At 38.9% G+C, this 21,256-nt stretch overlaps 2 protein-coding genes across 5 annotated transcripts in view; both read left to right on the forward strand.

Annotated features, from left to right (window-relative positions):
- The first annotated feature begins 1,172 nt into the window (after positions 1-1,172).
- On the forward strand, positions 1,173-2,787 carry LOC130565116 (transmembrane protein 250). The gene is made up of 2 exons (XM_057351685.1): positions 1,173-1,261; positions 2,184-2,787. The coding sequence occupies exons 1-2, from the start codon at positions 1,245-1,247 to the stop codon at positions 2,785-2,787; spliced, it is 621 nt and encodes a 206-aa protein (XP_057207668.1). The 5' UTR covers positions 1,173-1,244.
- LOC130565021 (nucleus accumbens-associated protein 2) overlaps positions 2,750-21,256 on the forward strand; it is a 38,626-nt gene continuing 20,119 nt past the window's right edge. For 2 of the 4 annotated variants that reach the window (XM_057351546.1, XM_057351566.1), the window contains exon 1: positions 6,669-6,840. The gene's annotated coding sequence lies outside the window, so the exon portion shown is untranslated. Of the gene's footprint in view, positions 2,865-6,668; positions 6,841-12,243; positions 12,479-21,256 lie in introns of those variants that run through there. The other 2 variants (XM_057351554.1, XM_057351560.1) reach the window with 2 other exon arrangements.

The following is a 21,256-nucleotide window of genomic DNA, read 5'->3' on the forward strand; positions in this document are numbered from 1 at the left end:
ACTCCACCCTCAGCACTGAGCGCTGCTGAAATTATTACGCAGCTGATTAAATTAGGAAAAGCAATCACAATCTTAAAGCAAGTTAATTGAGAGAGTTTATACAGTCATGTTGACGGCTTTATGCATGTTTGAGTAAGTATTATAAGGTTTGTTTTTCAGATTTTGCATAATATGTCTTTAAATCTTGCACAAAGTGATCGGGCGACCCATTAACGATCATAATAAACTCTTTTTAAAGTGGCACGCTTCATGATTTATCTGCTGTGAGCGGTGCTGCTGATCCTCACACTATCTGGCTGCCTGACAAGTAGGCAGGATGCAATCTTACAGCCGTGCCATAAATCTGCTGTCTTGTGAGCTGTGAAAAAGTTGAGCTGAGATGAAAAGAAGTTTATGAGGGCCAGCTTGCACTATAACAGGTTCTTGAGGAGGCATCAGATGAGAGAGAGGCTCATGCCGATGTACAGCTTCATGTCTCCTGTGCTTGTGACACTGTAAAGATCAAGAGAGGACAGACTGTTCTTGGGGTTTAGTATAGAGAGCAGTATAGATAGGGTATTATTACTGTAATTGAGTCTGACCCACTGTGAACAGTTGAAATCAACAGGACACAAATGTCTCCATCAATACACACCAGATACTTCACCCCCCCAAAAAAAAATTTTTTAAATATTGACATCGTGTATTAACCTTGTCATTCCAAATCTGTATGATTTTCTTTCAACATTGAACCCTATTTACTTCCTTGTATTTACATTGGCTCTTTTCCTTCGTTTTCTTGTTGCTGTTTGTTTGTAACTGATAACACTGTATTGTCAAAAATACTGTTTGTAATTTGCCTTAATTAAAATAAGTAGGTGATTTGTTGTTAACCCGCAGGCCCGTCGCGTGTTTAACCACAGGCCGTAATCCGCGCCGCAGCAGACGGACCGTGGCTAGAAGGGATACAGCTACGGCCGGAAGTGATGCAAAACCTCGCCATAAAATTACAATAAATTACATTAGATAACGCCCACACCTACCCCAACCCTAAACCTAACCTTACAATAACAAAAAAAATAGTAATTAACTGTTGTCGGCGTGACAAAAATTATGCGGTATTGAAGTGCGCATGCCCAGTGGAGGTAGCTGTATCCCTTCTAGCCATAAACGTCCGCCCGTTGTTATGGTAACCAGCAGGCCGGTGTGGTTTGCGACAGGCCGTGTTTCGTAGCGTAGCAGAAGCAGCGGCGTTCGGCAGATGCATGCGGTGTTCAAATATGTGAGTGTTTTTCTTTTATATCATATCATATATAATGTTTTTTGTCTTGTAGAATACATACGTTCGCGAAGGGAGGTGAGAGAAACAGTGTTCTGTGGCGCTACATGAATCACATGAGAATATTTGCTTATTTTTCTCTCAAAACATTATTGCTTACGCTTGAACCCCAACAAACTGTGAACACTATGTTCAGTAGCATCATGACGTTACACGGATTTTTTTTACATGTACCATGGTAATACTATGGTATTCTTGGAAGTGACGAGTGTAATGTGAAGTTCATGTAAGGGAATGCATAGTCTTCCACTCATTTTCTCTGTTTTTTAAAAAGCTTTAAACATATATTTTAATATATTTCATAGTTTTCTATTCTAGTTATATTATAACTCACCAAAATATGAAAATTCACCCTGATGCTATCCCAGATGTTCTTCAGATGTAGACTAAGACTTTCTTTCTTCAGCTGAACACAAGCAAATAATTGTATATTAAAATGCCGCCGTGTTATCTAGGGGGGCTCAAAACGGCCATACTCCAGAAAGTTATGCTTGTAAGAAAAAAACATAGTATTAGAGTTTTCATTTTGCATAAAGTACTATGTCAAATTGATTTGATTTGTCAAATATGTTCTTGAAACCTGAAGTTAAAGAGAAATATACCGGTGTAGTCCGGTTCACAAACAAAATACATATTTTGAAGATAGTAGTAATTAGTTGTTTTTGTGAAATGTTAAAAAATACACACTTAATGACTGAAGTGAGACTGTGTTTTTTTAATAGCTTTTCTATAAATTGCCATTTTCTGTAAATGATGTGTATATCGTCATGTATATCATTATCAACGCATTTGTCATTCCATAGTCCACCCTTACAACTACTATTATTGTTATGTTATTCTTTCTTAATGATGTTGTTTTCCTCAGAGCTTCAACCCTTCAGAGATGCTCACCGGGTGAGAACCAGCCACCGATCGTCGGGGCCGTCACATTTACGTCCTCCCGCCTGTTAAACAGCACATGCACCTGTTATGCAACATGCAGCCCTGCAGTTACTGGAAGAGTCCTGTGTCCGGGCCTTCCTGAACCCAGGGCTTTGCCAAGCCCACCGATGCCCGTCATCCCCATTCCACGGAGGGTTCGTTCCTTCCATGGCCCTCACACCACCTGCATGCACTCCGCCTGCGGGCCGGCGAGCACCGCCCAGCTCGTACGCACCAAGTACAACAACTTTGACCTCTACCTGAAGTCGCGATGGATGTATAGTTTCGTCCGCTTCCTCCTTTATTTCGGCTGCAGCCTTTTCACCTCCCTCCTCTGGGCAGCGCTGTCGGCCCTCTTCTGTCTGCAGTACGTCAGCGTGCGGATATTCCTCCGTCTCCAGTACAAGCTGTCTGTCATTCTCCTGCTGTTGGGTCACCGCCGGCTGGACTTTGGCATCCTCAATGATCTCTTCATATACAGCATGCACCTCACCATGTTTCTGATTGGAGGGCTGGGATGGTGTTTCATGGCGTTTGTAGATATGTAAGAACAAACAACAAGTGTTAAGGACAAGTAGACACGTCTAGATTTGCTGTTTGACCATACAGCCGCCTTGTACAGATGGTATGACACTCCTCATTTCCATGACTTATATCTCTCATCCATTTGCCAGAAGTAATCTGTTGTGAGTGTGCATGGGTTGTTGTTTTTTAAAGAGTGAAATGTGATATTTGTTTACTAATGCTGTGCATAGGGCGATATGATTTACTGTATTTTGTCATGTTTCATACATTTTTGTATTCGTTCAGAATAGAGGAATAGTTCACCCGAAACCTCGAGTAAATGATGACGACTTATAGATTCTTGTGCTTGCATTTTACAAGGTTGTTTCACAGGTTCTCATACAGAAATCCTCTTTCACTCGTGGCTATAAAACCAGATTATTTGTGCCATTCGCAGTCTGATGCCCCATGTTGCATTAGTGTTGTGTTACTGGCGCCAGCCTGGCATGAAACGGAAGTGAGTTAATACAATCTGCTATTGTTCCAGGATCAAGACATCATATGCCTCATACTTGGCCAAGCACAGCCTTTTGTTCTGAAACTAAAGTGACACCATTGACGCTTTGTACAAGCCATTGTACATCTCAACCCGCTGAGGCTATTGCTCTGATCAGTGACCACATGATCAGAATATCACCTGTGTCTGATGACCAGGTGTATATCAACTTCTGCTGGTCTTTAGATGGACTTTGTGGCATACCTCTCAGGAACAGCGTCATAACACTATGAATAAAACCAGTGTAAATATTTCTGGTGTGAGTATAAATGTGACACAGAATTGTTTAAATTTGTTTTAAACTGATAAAATATTGTATTGTTTATTAATGACACTTATAACAGCAGTTAAAAAGAAGAGAAAACGGATGAAGGTTAAAGTCCCAGTGAAATTAAAAATGACAATTCTTATTTTTTCATGAAATGTTGCAGGGTTTATAGTAGGGCTGCACGATAATTTATCGCGATACCACCAAATCTCTTGTAGTCGAGCTGGCTGCGATATGCAATGTGTCGATATTTTTTTTAATGCGTAGCTTGTCCGTGAAGCACGGCTCTGGGATCAGTAGGAAATGCTGCTCGATCTAAAAGCAGTGCGAGTTTGAGTCGCTTATAATGTGCATTTGAAAAAGCAACACCTGTCAGACATGATCATTATAAATATACTTTATTATCATAAAAATACCTGATGAGGCTTGAGTAACAGTGATAAAAAGATGTCCATAGGCATTTCCTAGATTTTAGAAGGTGTTATGGTCTTCTTCTGCAGTGCGTATTTGTAGTTTCCGTACGAGAGCGCCCTCTGGCTCTCGGATGCAGCAGCATTTTCCCGTACTTCACTCAAAAGCTGTGCATAAATCACTTGATATTTATCGTCGGTTTATCGCGACAGCCCTAGTTTATAGTAAATAGCTTATCAATGTGGGTCATTTTCTTTTTAAAATTCATGTGCCCTCATAATCTTCAGTTAAAATCTGAAAATGCACTTCCGCCCTGAAATGACGATCCATGTCTTGGCCGGAGCATCCGTTAATTCCTCCCCTTCAACTGTCAGTCTACTGCCAGTTTCATTTCAAAATCAATGCAACACCTATTTTTACACATCCAATCAATTCGCAGTGAAAAACGCAAGCCACGCCCACTGTTTTTCTTCTTTGACATTTCTTTTCGCTCGGAATGTGTCAGAATACAGAAGTAAAAACGATCGCAACTTCCGGTTCACGGGGACTTTAAATACACACATTTTCGGAATATCTATTACTGGTGTTTTCTTTCAGCAGATGAAGGCAAACTCCCACTTTGAATTAAAGGGACAATTCACCCACAAATAAAAATTCTGTCATCATTTATACATCCATTTATACATGCCTGGTACTAGGCTGGGAGCCATTATATTCTGGAGAGTTGTGTAGATTACTTGGGAATTGTAATCGGTTACTGATTACAAACTACATGGCAAAACGTAATCCCTACACAATTCTTGTAATGTATTCAGAATACTTTTTGATTACATTTAAATTACATGTGTTTGTGTCCACAACACTTTTCTTAAAGTGTTTTTCTTATAATTACGTGAAGTACAGTACTAGAAGTTAGTCAAAGGCCTTTATACTGAATGATTGCATTACAACAGCACATGTAGGTTCAATACAAATAGTTAAGAATAGAAAAAAGCCATACAGTGTAGAAACCAAATCAATGTAAATGGGATAATATTCATGCAGTGATGGGCAAAACAAAAAGTATTCATACAGCAATCTGACAAGAAGCTTTTACACTAAACAATAGGCTTTTGTCTACACAATTTAGATTCATAAATAACTGCATATATTGCATCAATAATGTTTGCTAATAGGAAATGTAAATGTTCACAACAGAGAGACTGGACAAATGATAGGTGCACGCAGTCACAAATCAACAAAATCAAATTCTGAAAGATTAAATTTATCACCCACCTGTGTTTGTGATTGTTTTATACAAAATCCAATGGAAACGACACATCAATATTTTTCACATTTATTACCTTTGTGAACCAAAATTGAGAAAATAAATTATATATTGTGAATGATGGGCATGGACAGTTCAGCTGCACAAATCTATTTGGATTTATGACTAATGCATATGTTGAGAAATAGACTCGTTATCGTGGGTTGGTTTGGTTGGCCTAACCGTTAAAGTGGTAGGCTTACAAAAATAAAAAGTAATATGCAATGTAATCTATGTAACGTAATCTGCAACAATAAAATAGTAACCGTACTCTGATTATGATTATTTTAAAATGTAATGTAAATTTAATTACAAGTACTTGATTTTTGGAATCTGATTACGTAATCCAGATTACAAGTAATCAATTGCAGTGAATCATAGTTCACTGCATGCATAATTTTTACATTTCTCTGTGATTAAATGGACAGGTCATTATTTAATAGATCATACAAGGAAGTGTTAATTAAGAAGTTATTAATAAGTATTGTCCGCTGGATGTTTTTGGAGGGCCCAAGAAAAATCTGGAGAGTCAATGTCCCCCCAGACCCCGTCATTTATGGAAGTCAACGGGGGTTCAGTGTTGTTTGGTTATCAACGTTCTTTAAAATATCTTTTGTGTTCTGCCGAAGGTCATACTGGTTTGAAATGACATAAGGTATTTTTTTACAACTTTGAATTCAGGTAAAAATACAATAACTGGTATGGCCCTGCCTGTCACCATCTTTACATTAGCAATGTTTATATGACATTTGTCTAAAAACAATAATACTTTTTAAACAACAATAGAACCATTAAGCTACATGAAATATTTAGAAAAAATATATTTTATATTTAAAATATGCATGAAGAAAGTCTGTTAAATCGCACAAAAAAAGAAACAAGTCTGCAGACAAAAAAAAGAGATCTAAATCCGATCCAGAGAATTTGTTTAATTGTTCAGGTAAGATAGTTTTACCAGACAATTTGCCTAGGACTAATTATTTCATTATACGTTTATTTTTTTATTTAGTTTCGCGCTGAACGATCATGTGGAACCATTACTACGCCCCTCAACCCATCAGATTCATCCGCGCTGACGAGCAGAGCCGAAGCTCAACCCCGCAACATATTCATCGCTGAAAAGTGTTCTGAAAAAACTTGCTTCACCCACTACGTATTTAAATGGTGAAAATACACGCTTTAATTGTAAAATAAATATCAGTATAAATAAATTAGCTTTTAGAAGTAAAAAAGTATGTAGGTAACTAGTCAGCTCGCCATGATACAGTAAATTATTTTTTCGTGAGAAGTTTTTGGGACGGTCCGACTGTGTCTTTAAAAACTCTTGAAAGGGTTTGATGATGTCAGACTGAACGCAAAATCACTTCCTGAACTGAGAGAGAGCTGTCGGCAGAGGGAGGGATAGAGAGAGAAAGTGAGAGAGAGAGCTGTGGATAGAGGAAGAGAGAGCAGTCGATGTGAGGAGGGTCTGGAGGACTCGGACCCGCTCGGAAACTTTACATCCACGGATATAAGCGCGCCTCAGAGCGTCTGTATATGGAGGAGAGAAACGGCGGGTAACTATCTGACACGCTTCATCTTTGACTCTTTATGGCGGGGCTGTATGGTGCATATGGGCCATATTTTATCTCGCATTAAACATATTTACATTCGTGAGAGTCATGCGGTCATACTGATGGAGTTAATCCAGACAGTTCCTGAAACTTCGTGTCTGTTTTCATTGGTTCATGACGAATGTCTGAAGTAGACACGTCGATTTCTGTAGAATGCAACTTATTTCCAGCAATAACACCGTGCAGCGAAGGAATGTCAGTGTGTTTTATTGTGAGCAAATTAAGCGTGTGCGCGCGAGCTCGTTACTGTATGTTGTATAATGCGTATGAGTTGTATAATGTTGTATATACGTTGCGTCACTGACTGAATGAGCCTCCTATAGCACACATGGATTTAAAGCAATGCTATAAGACGAGCATCAGCAAAGTTCAAATATACGCTAACATACAGTATGTACTTGAAAGAACCATCAGAATTGTATACTTTTCATGTACCCTGCTAGTTTATTAGAAGTACTTTTTGCAAGATTAACAAACTGAAACGTGTTTATTTCATTGATTATGTTTTATTTGCAGATTTATTCAAATTTTCAGTTATAGATGTATAGAATGCATAGAATAGACAGCACATGATCAGATTATATGTCATTTTTGTATCATAAATGAAGTTCATTGTAGCATAAATTCGATCAGTTTAGCAAAAAACACATGAATTTGACATGTTCTTCACACGTGATCCCATTGGTCTGGCAAAGGAACTGACATGGGGTTGACCGCAAAACAGGTTTCACGTGTGTTTTTGCACATGTGAAATTCATGTGGCTCTTCTGTAAGGCACCGGATGTCATAAACAGAATCACAAGCACACATGGCTGAAATCGGTTTGATACGGTTTGTCTGGTGTTGGTTTTTAGTTTTGTTCGTTGAGAGATTATTCAGACGATGACTAAAGTGGAGAAAGGAAGTTTGGTCAGAAGAGAGAGTGTGTATGGTGTGTGTGTGTGTGTGTGTGTGTGTGTGTGTGTGTGTGTGTGTGTGGTGACTGTTGCATGCTCCTGTCTGGTTTCCAAAACATGTGACTGTGTGCACCGTGCCTCCTTTCCTATGCAACTAACATGCATGCGCTCCTTGACATTTCCTGCGTGTGCTCCCTGTGTCTTTCTCCATCTAGATTATATGTGATCTGACAGATTAAAACTCCTGTTTTGTTGTTGTTGTTGTTTTTAGCATTGCAGTCATGCCACATGTGCCAGGCTACTTGTCTTGGTTCTCACTCTGCGTGTCTGAAGGTTTGAGTTTCTAGCGTTCTAAATCCAGGTCTTCTGCAGAGATACGGGCGTCTTCACTGCTGTACATTGCTGTCAAATCTACACCAGCTGTTACTGCAAATGTGCTGGGTATAAATCCAGTGCTCACTTTTTAAAGGCTGATTCTTAAATTCTTAAACACCTAAAACAAATGATGCGCACAGGACCAGTGGTTATTAATCTTCACTAACCCTGAACCCAACCCTAAAGCAACACTTTAGATCAGAGTAAGTTTGGCATTCTTATGGCTGATGAAGAAGAGTCTGTTAGTCTGTTAACATCACTACGTCTCAGTTTCTTTCAGATTAAAGTGTAAAATAAAATGCCACAAAGTCATTTGTTAAGTTTACTTTGGGTTACAGTAAAGGCTAAACAATTACTGTTATACAGAACAACCCTCACAAACCACATGAATTTCACATGTTTTGTGCACATGTGATCTCCACATGTTTCAAACCCCATGGGAATTTACATGGGACTTGCACAAAAATCAACCACGTTTTACACGTGACCACATGCTTTTGTGAAGTTCATGTGGCTTTTCTCTAGGGAAAAGGTTAGAACTAGAGCGTCTGTTACGCTGATCATTGTTGGGCGATTTTTGATCAATTTATAACCATCGGCATGTCGGCTATAGGATGAAGAAGGCTGATAATTTATTTATAGCACTAAATTGGATAATCCAACTTTTTTCTCTGGGACATACAGTAATGAAATACTTGACAAAACAAAATAAAACCTGTACAAAATATAGTTTGTCAGACATGTGCAGGGCTGTAAGCTTTTTTTAAACAGAGTTAAAGGTTTGTTAGTTAAAGTTTTGTAGCAAAGGCCAAACAGTTGTAGCACAAGCATACGTCTGTTATCATCTTTAAAGAAACAGTGCAGTGCAGGTCATCACAACTGTTACTATATTATATATATATATATATAATATTATAAATATTATGCAAAATAAATGTTAATTTAGTTTGACTAATTTTTTGTATGTTTCTCATTTACTATAATTGCATTTCTTATATCGGCCTATCGGCCACATTACTTTCTCAGTGTCGGCATCGGCCATTAAAAACCCATATCGGTCGACCACTAGATTTACTACAGTAGACTGCAGTAAAATTCTTGTGTACTATAGTATATTTGAACCTTATTAAAGTATACTATAGTGTTTACTACTAGGGCTGTGCAAAAATATCGATACATGTAACTATCGCAATATATTTTTTTCGATAGTGTATTGATAGTGATACCTCTACTATCGATATTTTTTTTAAATCATGTCATATACATACGGCCAAAAGTAAGTGGAAGCGAGCATGGCGAAAAATATAAGAAGGCTTGGAGCTCTCAGAACTGATGTGTGGGTGTGCTTTGGTTTTCAAAATAAGTCATGGAGTAATGAGTTATATAAAATAATGCTGTTTACAGGCTTCTCAAGTCATGACACAAGTCACTTGGCTACGGCAGTGCATTAGACACAAAGTTTATTAAGAAAAGTAACAATGACATTTATTGTGCTTTCACGGATGTGACACCAGCACATTTACAGCACGGATGAAGCAGGGGTTTTATTCTGCCCATGTTCAGTGTTTTAACTGTAATGCACCACAACAGCCAAGTGACTTGCGTGAGCCACCATATTCCCCTGTGCTACCCACTTGAGGGGCGCAATCCACAGTTTGAGAACCCAAACCTCTGATCTAAAGGTCCATGCATCGCACATCATGGCCACTCTGCAGAGGTAAGGGATGTTTTTACACTTATCCTTACAGAAAACCCCCACTGGTGCACAGCATGTTGTATTTCTAGCTCTACTTTTGACATCTTCTATTTAAAGTATTGCAATATATCGCAAATGTGTATGGTATCGAAATACTTAGCAATATATTGTATCGTGACCCATCTATCGTGATATGTATCGTATCGGGAGGCACTTGCCAATACACAGCCCTATTTACTACAGTTTATAAATTTACTATAAGTTAATTATTTTATCATCTGGTTCAAATGAACCATTTTGGCGGGTGGTGGCGAAGATGCTTGAGCTTTAGTTTGTTTGACAGTAGCTTCACTCGAACAGTGAAATGCTCGTAAAATAAACTTGGAACAACTCTGTGGATGAAGTTCATGTGTTCACGTCCTTGTATAGTAAGATACAGACAAATCCACGAGTGTCACGCTTGTAACATGTTAAAGTGTTCAACTCATTCACTCACTGACACGCAGAACAAGCAGAGGACATGTTTAAATAGTAGAATTCCGCTTTCGTAATTCCTTCCACGTTTTCCCACATCGCGCAGATCATAGGGCTCTAGATCAATGGACTCGATGCAGCTGGAAAACAAGTTTTAATCGCTAAACGAAAATAAATAATGGTGCGGCATTAGTCAACCTCACACACAAACGAGCACAACGACAAACGCACTTCACACAAACGGCTCTGCCAAACTGTATCGCATGCGTGCTACACTATTAAATGTACTAGTAGTAAAGACCGATTTTTTCCCCCGGACATGTGTGTGTCAGGAAAAAGATGCAATAAAATGTCAGTGGTCTGGGCCTTTTTCAAATAATGACCAAATGCCATTTGCATTGAGCGTTCTGCCAAAATATGAACAGGAGCATGGCTACAATTTCAGTATTGGTATTGTAACCGACCAAAAATAACTACTCTGATCTTTGCATCCCTATTGAAGCCATACAGCAGTGATTGATTACTGAGTGATTTTGCTTCAACGCCGGTTTATTCTTGCTGCAGTTGAACTTAATTTAGTCTGCTTGTATTTTCTTCTGCGACTGCGTGTATAGGTTTGTTCGTGATTTTTGAGGATGAGAACTGTACATGTTGGCATCGGTCCGTGTGACAAAATACAGTTTGATTCAACAGCAAAAGATATGTATTAAACGTTGACGAATCATTTTAATATCCACGGTAATACGCTCATGTTTTTTCACACGTCACAATAAGTGTCTTTCTTAAATTTCAAGTGATCTGTGTGCATTCTCACACAGAGTTCATGCGGCCGTGTCTCAGCGCATGACTGTGAAGCATGTCTTTGCTTTGGCCTGCCGCCATGCCTCTGATGACGCTCAACAGCTGTATTTGTGCACTGTGTCCTGAGTTGCCTTCCTGAGGCCTTCGCTCTATCACACATTCCACATGGGGCTGAAGGGGCAGTCGGGGTTTGTCTGGCGTACTTTCTGGGCCGAACCCTGATGGGCCTCAGTCTTGAATAAAAGGAGCTCGCGCTTCGCATCAGTCATCAGATCTGGACTGTAATGAATCTGTAGTTTTAACGCTGATGTCAGCGTGTGATGTAATGCATCTCCTTGTAACAGACTACATATTTATGAAATAGACAGGATTGGTTGAATTCTAGGCAGAGGATAGTTGTCAGTTTTAGGATGTGATGCATTGGTTGCTTGACTGATGAAGTGTTAGTGCTGTTCAATGGGTTGAGCGTTGGCTTAGTTGTGCAAAGGTTGTGGGTTCGATTCCCAGGAAACACTTTCAGAGATACAATGTACTTTGAATGCTCTTATGTGTTTGTTTCGGGTTACGCTTTACCAAATAACCTCAAAGGATTTATCATTTATCATTTAAACGTATCTGGGGTTGAACATTACAGGGTTAAAAATCTGCAAAATTTCTTTATTATACATTTCTGAGGAATCTAAGATTTGGGTTCATCTCATATGTAGCCCGTGTTGTCAACCGTGACTAGATGTCCTCTTATAAATAGTAACTATCCACCTGTCACCGGTCCAGGCCCTTCGTCACCCTGACCCTGCCATTCACATATCGTGATATATCGAGGTAAGAACGAAATGTGGGTGGAATGACCTTTCTTGTTAGACGTGTTGTGTGAACACATGTCTCATTGGTTCGCAGAAACCCGTTCACACTTAACAGTGTTTCTGTGCTCTCGGATGTGAGAGAGTTTAGAGAGAGAGACACGTCAGGGTGGGGCGAGCGAGCGCGTGTAAACCGTAGATGTGTTGAAGACAATGACTGTGTGATTCAGTGCAGAGGTTTGATAGTTGTGTAATGAAAAGGCTGTCTCTTGCCCTCCCCTCCCCCTGGTTCTCTTTGTGAGATTTCTGGTAAGTGACACGGCTGGCCTTTGGCATCATGCCTGGCATGATCACATGTCACGCCAGTGTGTGTGTGTGTGTAATTCCACATGAATGACTGTGTGTGTATAATGTATAATTCCAGCAGGGCAGAGCTCACAAGGACTGTAAACACTTCAGAGCTCTGAGCATTTGACACTTTAGTGGACTTATTTTGAGGATCGAAGCCGTTTTTATCGCCGCTGAAGATTTCCTCGCAGGTATCTGTGGCTGTACGCATACACGTGTTAAAACACGCACACGCCTTGCTGGTAAAGCCGGCCGTCGTCTCGGCAAGCACGCTAACAATGCTTTCCATTATCAAGTTAATTTGTATATTTGAATGTTTTTTATTGACTGATCACAGTTGAAATGTTAAGAATTCCCACAACATAAACACCGAAGTGGCCTTATTAGTGATGTTTACTAATGCCAGCGTCAGTGGAGCTATTTCTTTGGATGGGGTTTGTTCACATTTCTAACTATTATTGTTAAGTCTGGGTGGTGGACTCTTTTGACACCCTTGAGTAGTCAAAGTCTTACATACTTTGCAAAGAATGCAACATTCTGATACTTTGTTTTCTTTTTGGGGGGGCTTTACTCATTTGTTTTCATATTCTCGGCTTATTTAGTAGAGGTGGGAATCTTTTGCTACCTCACGATTCGATTCATATAGATTTTTGGGGCCACGATTCGATTAAAAATCGATTCACGATTTTTAATAACGATTCTTCATCAAAATTCGATTTGATATATCTTTAGATTTTATTCCATTTTGCTGTTTAGTGTTACTTTTTTATTTGACTGCGATAGACAGTTAGCTCTTGAAAAAGAAATCCAAATGTATCAAAACCTTAACATTTATTTTGTTTGTTATTACATTTTGCATATCTTTTCTGCAACTTCAAATACAAAAATCAAATGAGTAGTGTTCCCAAAATACTTCACCTTCGCTTGACAAAGCTTGCATATTGCATAAGTCTTGTCAAGCTCCTTCTTACCCTGGAGTTGATCAAATCCGAAGTATTTCCAAACACTTGCCCTCGCTAAAAATGGGACGGTATGTATTTATTTTTCCTCCGCCATTGCGGTTGTTGCTGAGCTTGAGGTGTGGGGTCTCTCGACTGTCCGGGTGCCGCACCGCTCTCGCAGTTAAGTTCCGCCTTTTTGTTCCGACAACATCAACAATTGTTATATTAACTAGAAAATCAATAAGAATCACTAGAGGACTGAATCGCGATTCATATGTGAATAGATTTCTTCACCCACCCCTGTTATTTAGCAATTTCTATGTCGCCCTGTCCATTGCAACATACTTTTCAGTACGTATTTCAAGTTTAAGCTTAAAGCCACAATATGGAAGAATTTTGTTATGAAATATCCAAAAATCACTTGCACAGTGTGATATATTTCATGCAGTTGTGTACTTGCATTATCCCAAATGTTCCCAAGAATGTGCAAATCCAGAGAAATTCCTATTTAAAATAATGGCCCGTCCCTCGTCTCCCTTGTATTTGTCGCATATCAGTGACTTAATATCCTCTGCTCCGCACTACCCTCAGTTTCCGGTTATAGAAACTACAGCAACATGCACATGCGGAAGTGGTTATACAGCATCTGTTGTTCTGCTATTATGGATCACGATTACTCTTTGGCGAGTAAAGGAAACACAAAAAAAGTGTAAACGTAGGCCAAATGAGGCAAGCAGGCTTACGGACAAATGAAGAAATAAAACAAGGATTAATATCGGCGTGGCGTTTTCTAAATGGAGAGAGCTTCATGACCAACTTGGACTCGACAGAGACTCCGTTCTCGCATGTGTTTTAATAGACAGGTAAGCACATTTTTGTTATTGTACACGAAATACTCATGCACAGATTATTTGAATAGTTATGAATGCAGTTACCCTATGAAATACAGCATATGTCGCACAAAAATATGTCGCCAATAACGTTACTTGTAAATGCTGTGGGTTCATTCAAATTTACTTTTTAAACGACGACTGTATGACTGTTTGAAACACGTAACACTGTGTAGCATTACGCTACCAAATCAATGGACAAAGTCCAATATCAGTCGCGGGCTAACGTAGCATTACATTCCACGTGTCTTGAAAGCTAATTCATTATGATGACATCAAATAAAATGAATTCATTACCTCGTCCGTGAACATGATGGGCGATCTCCATACGCCTCTGGATGGTGAAAACGACATGTCCCGTAATTCCACTCTCCTACATAACGTCATTTAGCTTCACCTTTTGTTGTTGTTTCGAAAGTGCACCATCTAGCGGTCCAAATATTCCATATTGTGGCTTTAAATATTCTCTGATGTGATTTAATATTTGAATCCAAAACGTTTTATTTTGATTGTCTTACTCTCTACACCCGTTCTGTATGAACCCTTGTGTGCGGTAATCCAGATCTTTCTGAATCGACTCCAGGAGAATGTCTGAATCTCCGGCTCGGCCGGCATGTCCCGTGATGCAGTGCGAACTGAAGTCTTGTTAAAGTTCTACAGTAAATGAATTGATGTTCATCAATAATTTGTTTTAAATCAGAGAAGGGTTGCTAGGTGATGAATTTAGAGATCTAGCTAACATTCTGTTCAAGTATAGCTGTCTGTTATAACAGAAATCCTAGAATTGATGTAATTATTCATTTTAGGTCTGCTTTCTCAAACACAGCGCTTGGTACAACCACTGATTTCTGTTTGATTCTCAGAGAACACAAGACTTTTGTTTGATTTTGGGTGCCGTTAAATCTTGTATTTCACAAGCTGCTAAAAGTACCTCAAAGCTGCAATATGCAAATTAATTTTGGGTTAAAATAGAAAAATATCTGTTAATTTTCCTTCATTTTCAACAAAAGAAACATTTAAATCATTATACATATAAACCTTTCTTTTGTGAAAGACCTTGTTTTCCAGGAATTCTTTTTTATTCTACTCTTCTTAAATCCTTTTTTCATGAAAATCTGAAGACAACCGACTGTGCTTACGTGTATACGCGCCAAGACGGGCATTATAACCTGTGTGTCTGAACATTTATGCATAATAAATTGCGAAAATAACTCAATCTGACACTTGTTGCGAGCAGTTTGAGTGGCGGCTGTGTCCCGTTTGCGCGTACATTGCCTGAATGGACTGACTGAAGTTCGTCTTTTGAGAGCACGCGAGTACATGATGCTGTAAAATGGTTTGTATTTGTGATTGGCATGACTTAAAATAATGTGCAAATGCCCATTCCGTCAACTGATGCACGTTCACTGAAGCAGCTCGAACTAGCAAATGCTTAAATCCAATCCTTCCAGTGCCTTCAGCCTCCCGCGTTGATTGGCCGGACTTGTGACTCCCAACAAATCAAATGGGTTGGCATTAGTGTAGGCAACAGACTTGAGTGCCGTGTTCCGATGGCTCTCACTAAATCCTTGGCTGCATCAGAGCCAAATAGCGAATTTCAAAATTAAATTACTTTATCGGCAAATCGGCTTTTAAAATGACCGATGTTGATAATCGAAAAAATGCTTAATATCGACGTCGATAATTGGCCAGTTTGATAATCGGTCGACCCCTAATTGCTACCAACTCGACAAAAAGTGGAATTACAAACTGCCCTCATGTAATCTGTCAAAATGGCAGACTGCCTTCAGATTTTCCGTCACTGGTATAGAAAATACGCTTTCAAATTAAACCATTTTTTTAGTAAACGTGGCTGGTTAGCTTTAGCCGCTTCGTTTGTAGATTTCTCCATTGTAATGTAATCATGTATTCTGACTCCAAATATAAAATTATTTACTAAAAGGGTTGGGAATCGAAAGGTAAGGAATCGAAAAGAATAGGAATCGGATACTTGAAATTAAAATTAAAATTCCTCTTATCAATTCCTGTGTGCATATTTTCAGAAATGTGCATGTGTTGACCTGTGATCTGCTGATATCACAATAAAAACCCTTCTGAAAGTTAACAATGTTTTTGCTATAGTAAGCATAGTTTAAGTGTAGTAATTACAGTTTAACCATGATGTAGTTCAACTATGGTAATACAAATTGTAATAAATCAGACAAAACATGGTTTCTATGTGTATATATATAAATATTAGGGCTGTCAAAAGATTAATCGCGATTAATCGCATCCAGAATAAAAGTTTGTGTTTACATAATATATGTCTATCTACAGTGCATATTAATTTTGTATTTATAAATACAAACACATACACAAGTATACATATTTAGGAAATATTTACATGTATTTATTTATATTTACCAATAATTGAAATTATATATAAATGTTTATTAATATTTCGATTTTTCTTAAATATATGCATGTATGTGTATGTGTTAATAAATACAAAATTATTATGCACAGTAAACAGATAAATATTATGTAAACACAAACTTTTATTCTGGATGCGATTAATCGCGATTAATCTTTTGACAGCCCTAATAAACATATATATATATATACACAAAACAGTGCTCATATAATATATAGTGTATATACAGTATATATATATTGCAAACCAGTTGATTAGCAGGCTAAATGACCATACAGGTTGATATCAAAATGTTTTACTTCAACTGTGGAATCGAAACTGGGAATCGATAAGAATCTGAGTCAATAAGCTGAATCGGAACCGCTCAAATTTAAACGATACCCAACCCTATTTACTAATTAATATTTATATTCACGCTAACTTGCTGATTTGTGTCTTGGTTTTCTCTTCGGTACGGACCAGCATTACACTGTTGATCTACATACTGTGATGTCAGAGTTTCATCCAGCAGTCACTGACTCATGATTTACTCAGCTGTCCAGAGTTTTTTCTCAACATTCCCAATCTCTGATTCACTAAACACACTGTGAGCGTCTGGTCTATACATGTATTAGTATTGTGTGCATATTTTGGGGCATGTAAAGCAACATTTCATTTGGTGCCTGTGGTTTGGCACTTTTATTGGAAAACTATGAGATTTGAGGAACTCAAACTTATTTCACTTCTGGTTGTTGATCAGACGTCTGGTCTCGCAGGAGTAGATCAGTAACCCGTTTAGTCCAGACTCTTGTCACATCTGCTGGTTATTGTATGACAGACAGACAGCATTTCATCATGCAGGATCACCTCATCCGTACCTGCATCTTCATCACATCATGAATTTCACATTCATGTATTGATATGTCAACATACGGTAAACATTGGCTGTCACTGAACATTGGGTTCATTTGGAACTTTGGGTTGTAACCACCATTTTGTTATGCCCGACGTCTTATGTGCTGCCATGTTCGTCACTTCTCTTGTGAGCTTTTCAGTACGCTTGCAAACATCAGACGTGCATTTAAATCAAATTCAATTAAAAAATCTCATGTCATTTCAACCTTGTTTTGTTGTCTTTCTGGATTGACATGAGGATGTGAGTGTAAACCACAGAATTCAGTTCACTTAACTGAAGTTTTGACACCTGTCTTATCTGTACTGTAATGAAAGCTCTGCATTAGGCTTGTTGGGATAGTCGGTGTCACCACGGTGTCCATCCTCCTACCGATTACATCACTTGTCCACCGCGGCACCGACCCCCACCGCCATTTTTTATTTGTATAGTTACAAATCACTTTTTAGACAAGTTTAGTCATAGTCAAAGATCAGCAGCAAGAGTCATACTTTATTCATCATCTGAGGAGAGTGAAGTGTTGACTGACAAGACGATGGCGGAGGCGGAGAATATGTAAGCACTGTTGTCAAGAGCCGGTTAAGGTTTCATTTTCTTTTTTCAAATGCCGGTGCTTTGCTATTTATTTAAAGGTGTGATGAACTGGCCTTGTTTATTGTTTTATACTGTTGTATGAGGTCTACTTATGATGTTCGCGTGGTTTTTACATTCAAAAACATCAAAATCAATAAGTAATAGGCTATTTTCAAACGATCTGTTTGAATGGGCGCTCCGCCATGAAGACTTGGAAGTAAACGCCCACTGCTATGATTGGATAGCAGTTTGCGTAGTAAACTTAGTTGGAGCCTTCTGTGAATTTGGTTAGAGACGTAAGGTTAGGTTACACATTCGCCCTATTCACACAGGATTAGTATTATCTGGGGACCTCGTGTGATTTATAAATACCTCCCCACATCAGTATTTCATGTGACGCATGCGCACGGGATAAGTGAAGCCTGTGATTTCACTCAAATTTACTGACTTATTTCGCGGCTGTGATGGCAAGGCTTTGTGTATAGTTTGTATGCCTATAGTTGTATTGTGTTTAATGATATATGACCGTACCTCAGCATTTGAGACCCGTGATCGCGAACCGGACGTAAGATCACTGCGATCGCGGGTCTCAAATGTTACGAGAGTTTCCATGATAAATAAACAAACGGGAGACTCCCGGTAACTTATGGATATGACCCAGCACCCGAAATAATACCAAAACACTTCAAAACAGCCTCCATTATTTGCAAACGGTGGATAAAACCTTGAAAAATGATATATGAGCCCACCAAATCACAGCGACCTCTAACAAAGCAATAATGACGCATAGTACAAATATGTTTTACTCACATAAGATTGCTGCGCCATTCGTATCGGATCCAATATTGGCGGCACAGTACTGCTTTTTCATTTTAGTCTCTCCCCAAATCCATTGTCAACCTCTGCCTTGTTCACGAAGGAATCCGCGGTAATGTTTTACCCACGTGAGCTGGAACGTCTTTAAAAATAAACTACCACGCATTACTAATGTCAGAATCCGAAGGAAGGTTATGCAGCGACTGTGTTCTTCCACAACCAGGCACTGACTCCACGATATTTTGTGATCTTTAACGGCATGTTTATTGCTTGCTCGCTCTATCTGGTTCCGCGCAACTTGTGTTACTTCAGTTCTGTCATGTGTGAACCAGTGGGCGGGGCTAGAGAAGTAGTCGTTGATATTCTTCTGTGGAGGCGGTGTTCGACCTATCTATGACATAGATAGGTGCATTCTAGGACCTGGCGTTCGCTGAGCCTGGTGTCAATAACAGTTGTCATTTCAGTAACAAGGGCGACTTCAGTTCTTACACTTACAGGATGTTCTCGTGAATACGATTCCCTCTTATATAACAAAAGCTCGGGTTAAAATTGAGGTCTTAATTCATTGCCCCTTTAACATAAACGTTTTTTGTTTCGTATTCCCTTCTTATTCGTTTCTTATTTATTTATTTATTTATTTGTTGCACAATGTGTGCCATGATTACTTGAAGATATTACCATAATTACCATGAAGATATAGTGTCTAGATTTCCAGCAACAGCGTTTCCCATACAATGCATTTACTTGGGCGGTCCAACCAGGTATATTTATGGCCGTCCAAGTATATTTGGCGTCACATTTTTTTTTTATCCATCCATGCTAATGACAGTATCTGTGGTCGAATAACAAGTGGATAAACAGCGCTTACACATCTTCTCTCCTTCCTGAATTGTTTGGTGTGAGTGGAGCGTGGCCGCGTGCGCGTCCTCATCTTCCGTGTTCGCATGAACTCTCTCTTTCCGATGAGCTCCATGTGTGTGCGCGAGCCCCCGGCCTCTCGTATTTAGCTGTCACTTGCATTTAAAATCAAAGAAGCGTTTGTAATACAGCAACACATTGTCGAGAAAGGGCAAACAGCATATAGCCGCTATTTAATGTAGAAGTACTGTATTGTGATTTTGTCCGATGATGTTGCGTTTATAAATCAGAATTTATACGCCAACGCCGGCATATTTTTCTGCAGCTCAGAGCGTCTTTTGAGGTTGAAAAAAGTTCAACTTTACTGAAAAACTCAGAAAAATACTTTACTGAAAAATACTCCTTTTTCACAGCTAACCAATGACAGAGACCTGTCGTTTCCATAACAACATGCAAGGAACGGGATTGGTCAAGAAGGCTCATGCTCGAAAAAAAAATGGCGGCCGAAACGCCCGTTGGTGGATAGTTTTGTATAAATGTAAATTTAGTTTTCACTTTGAACAACTTCTGATTGCATTTCTATCGAGAAATGAGTATTGTAGTTTTTAAATATGTGATTAGTCATTGCAAAGACGCTCTCTGTTTATAATTCAAATTATAAATAGACTTCCGTTACGCTGCCTATGTTTCTCTGGGCTGCCTTCGTGCGCGAAGTCATGGAGTTCGGCTGCTATTTGTAACAAAACGCTGCAAGCGTTTTTTTTACTAAAAAGCACTTTTGTCGACTTTTTCTTGTAAAAAAAGGCTAACACGACGCGATGACGTCACAAATATGCTAATTAGTTTGTGAAGTCACTAGCGCAACAAATCTGTCAAAATCCTATGGGAAACACTGAGCAAAACTAGTTAAATCTGGGAAAGACATTTTAAAGCTTGGTTTAAGGCTGTTAGTAACAAGTGAAATAGATACAGTATTTTCAAGCAAAACTGTGTATTGTGCTTAAGTTTCAGCCGTGTACAGTATATGAAATAAATAATCGCTACATATTTACTGTTTCATTACCATTGTTTTACTACAAATATCATGGTTATAAAAATTTGGTTACTGCTGTGATACAGCGGTTAGTTTGTGGTTATTGCTGTGCTATTGTTGAATTGTGGTTAGCTTCGTCGTAACCACCGTCGTTTGAGCATCAGACATTGAGTTACTTGACAGAGTTTTAAAGTTTGTGTTTTAAATCATACAGCCATCTGATATAAAGTGAGAGAATCATGCGGGGTCATGTGAATGAATCAGATGTTTCTCATGTTTCCTCTGCTGAGTCATGTGGGCTGAAAGCTGTTCGGCAGAATTTCACAGATGAACTTTATCTTTTCCATTGATTTGTTACCTTGAAAACTGAGATGTAATCCATGACACACACACTTACACATTCACACTGCATCCGTACCGCACACAGAGCCTCTGATTTCTATCATCATCTTTTAAATCAGAATCCAGCTTTAGTTCTGCACATGTAGTTTGGTGATTTAGCTTGTTGTCATCCTTATATCACAGTCTTCTGTCCTCTGGACCATCAGAGTCT

The sequence above is a fragment of the Triplophysa rosa genome, linkage group LG2, assembly GCF_024868665.1.
Source record: "Triplophysa rosa linkage group LG2, Trosa_1v2, whole genome shotgun sequence".
Classification (NCBI taxonomy): Eukaryota; Metazoa; Chordata; class Actinopteri; order Cypriniformes; family Nemacheilidae; genus Triplophysa; species Triplophysa rosa.